Below are 1,117 nucleotides of genomic sequence, written 5' to 3'. Positions count from 1 at the left end.
AGCTAGCCGTTTGTTAGACACAACTTCCAAAGGTGATAAGTAGCCTAATGAGGGCTATAATCTTCTCTACATGCATATGGGTTGAAGTGTGTACATTTCTAGAATGTGATGCATTCACTAGGGAGTAGAGACAATAAGAACAGCAGATAACATATAGAGGGAGGATGATGCCTAGATCAGTACCCTTTTACTCTCATCCATATCAGCCTTGTTGCCTATCAAAATTTTGTTCACATTATCAGAGGCATGTTGCTCAATGTTGCGTATCCAGTTCCGTATGTCTGTATGTTAAAAAATAAACTCAAATGTCAATACAAAAAAAGAAAATTTTAGCATAGTTATCTACACTGAAGCTTGAAGAGTGTACTGAAGGACAGTACTGTTGAAAGATGACTCATCCGTGACATCATAAACAAGCAAGATTCCCATGGCTCCCCGGTAGTATGCTGAGAAAAAATTAACTTCACTTGAGAAAAGGATTTTCATATAAGCTTCATAGAATTACTCTCTAGCACAGAGCGAAACAAGCACTGCACCTGTCGTGATAGTCCTGAATCGCTCTTGACCGGCTGTATCCCAAATTTGCAACTTAATGCGCTTGCCATCCAGTTCAATTGTTCTTATCTTGAAGTCAATACTTCACATAGGAATGATTTTAAATAAGTAAGGGCAGACAGTCCCAAATATTTTATACAAACAGGGGTGACACTCTGACAGTGCCTGTGATGAAAACTAGAAAGCTTCTGAACATAAAATACCCTATTGTAGTAATAAAACTAGTAGTGAAGGAGCCATCAGAGAACCGTAGGAGGAGGCAACTCTTGCCAACACCTAGATAATGAGAATAAAAATGGAAGATTTCCAATTAGTGAGTTGGCAAAAGAATAGAGTGAATAAGTATGTCATAAACTATCAATACAAGACTGAGAAAGACAAAGAGTGAAAGAGAAGCATGAGTCCTATGAGAACTGGCCTACTAACCATTATATTTCGCAACTCATGCAAATGTCCAATAGTGTCAAACTCGTCAAACTCATATACTACCAGAAGAGATGTGGCCCAGTTCTTTTGGCCGATTTTCCCAGAATCTTGAGAATCGGACCTCGCGAAATAGCTA

The 1,117-nt window shown here is 38.7% G+C and overlaps 1 protein-coding gene across 2 annotated transcripts in view; it reads right to left on the bottom strand.

Annotated features, from left to right (window-relative positions):
• Positions 1-1,117, bottom strand: part of LOC119277528 (ras-related protein RABE1c) — a 4,388-nt gene that overhangs the window by 1,060 nt on the left and 2,211 nt on the right. For both annotated transcript variants that reach the window (XM_037558809.1, XM_037558811.1), the window contains exons 3-6: positions 759-831; positions 537-637; positions 381-446; positions 184-281 (exon numbers count right to left, since the gene is read on the bottom strand). In XM_037558809.1, the coding sequence (XP_037414706.1) occupies positions 184-281; positions 381-446; positions 537-637; positions 759-831 (338 nt within the window). The remainder of the gene's footprint in view (positions 1-183; positions 282-380; positions 447-536; positions 638-758; positions 832-1,117) is intronic.

Source organism: Triticum dicoccoides, chromosome 3B (genome assembly GCF_002162155.2).
Source record: "Triticum dicoccoides isolate Atlit2015 ecotype Zavitan chromosome 3B, WEW_v2.0, whole genome shotgun sequence".
NCBI classification, from domain to species: domain Eukaryota; kingdom Viridiplantae; phylum Streptophyta; class Magnoliopsida; order Poales; family Poaceae; genus Triticum; species Triticum dicoccoides.
Note: the sequence above shows the minus strand (reverse complement) of the source record. Positions and strands in the feature narration are given on the sequence as shown.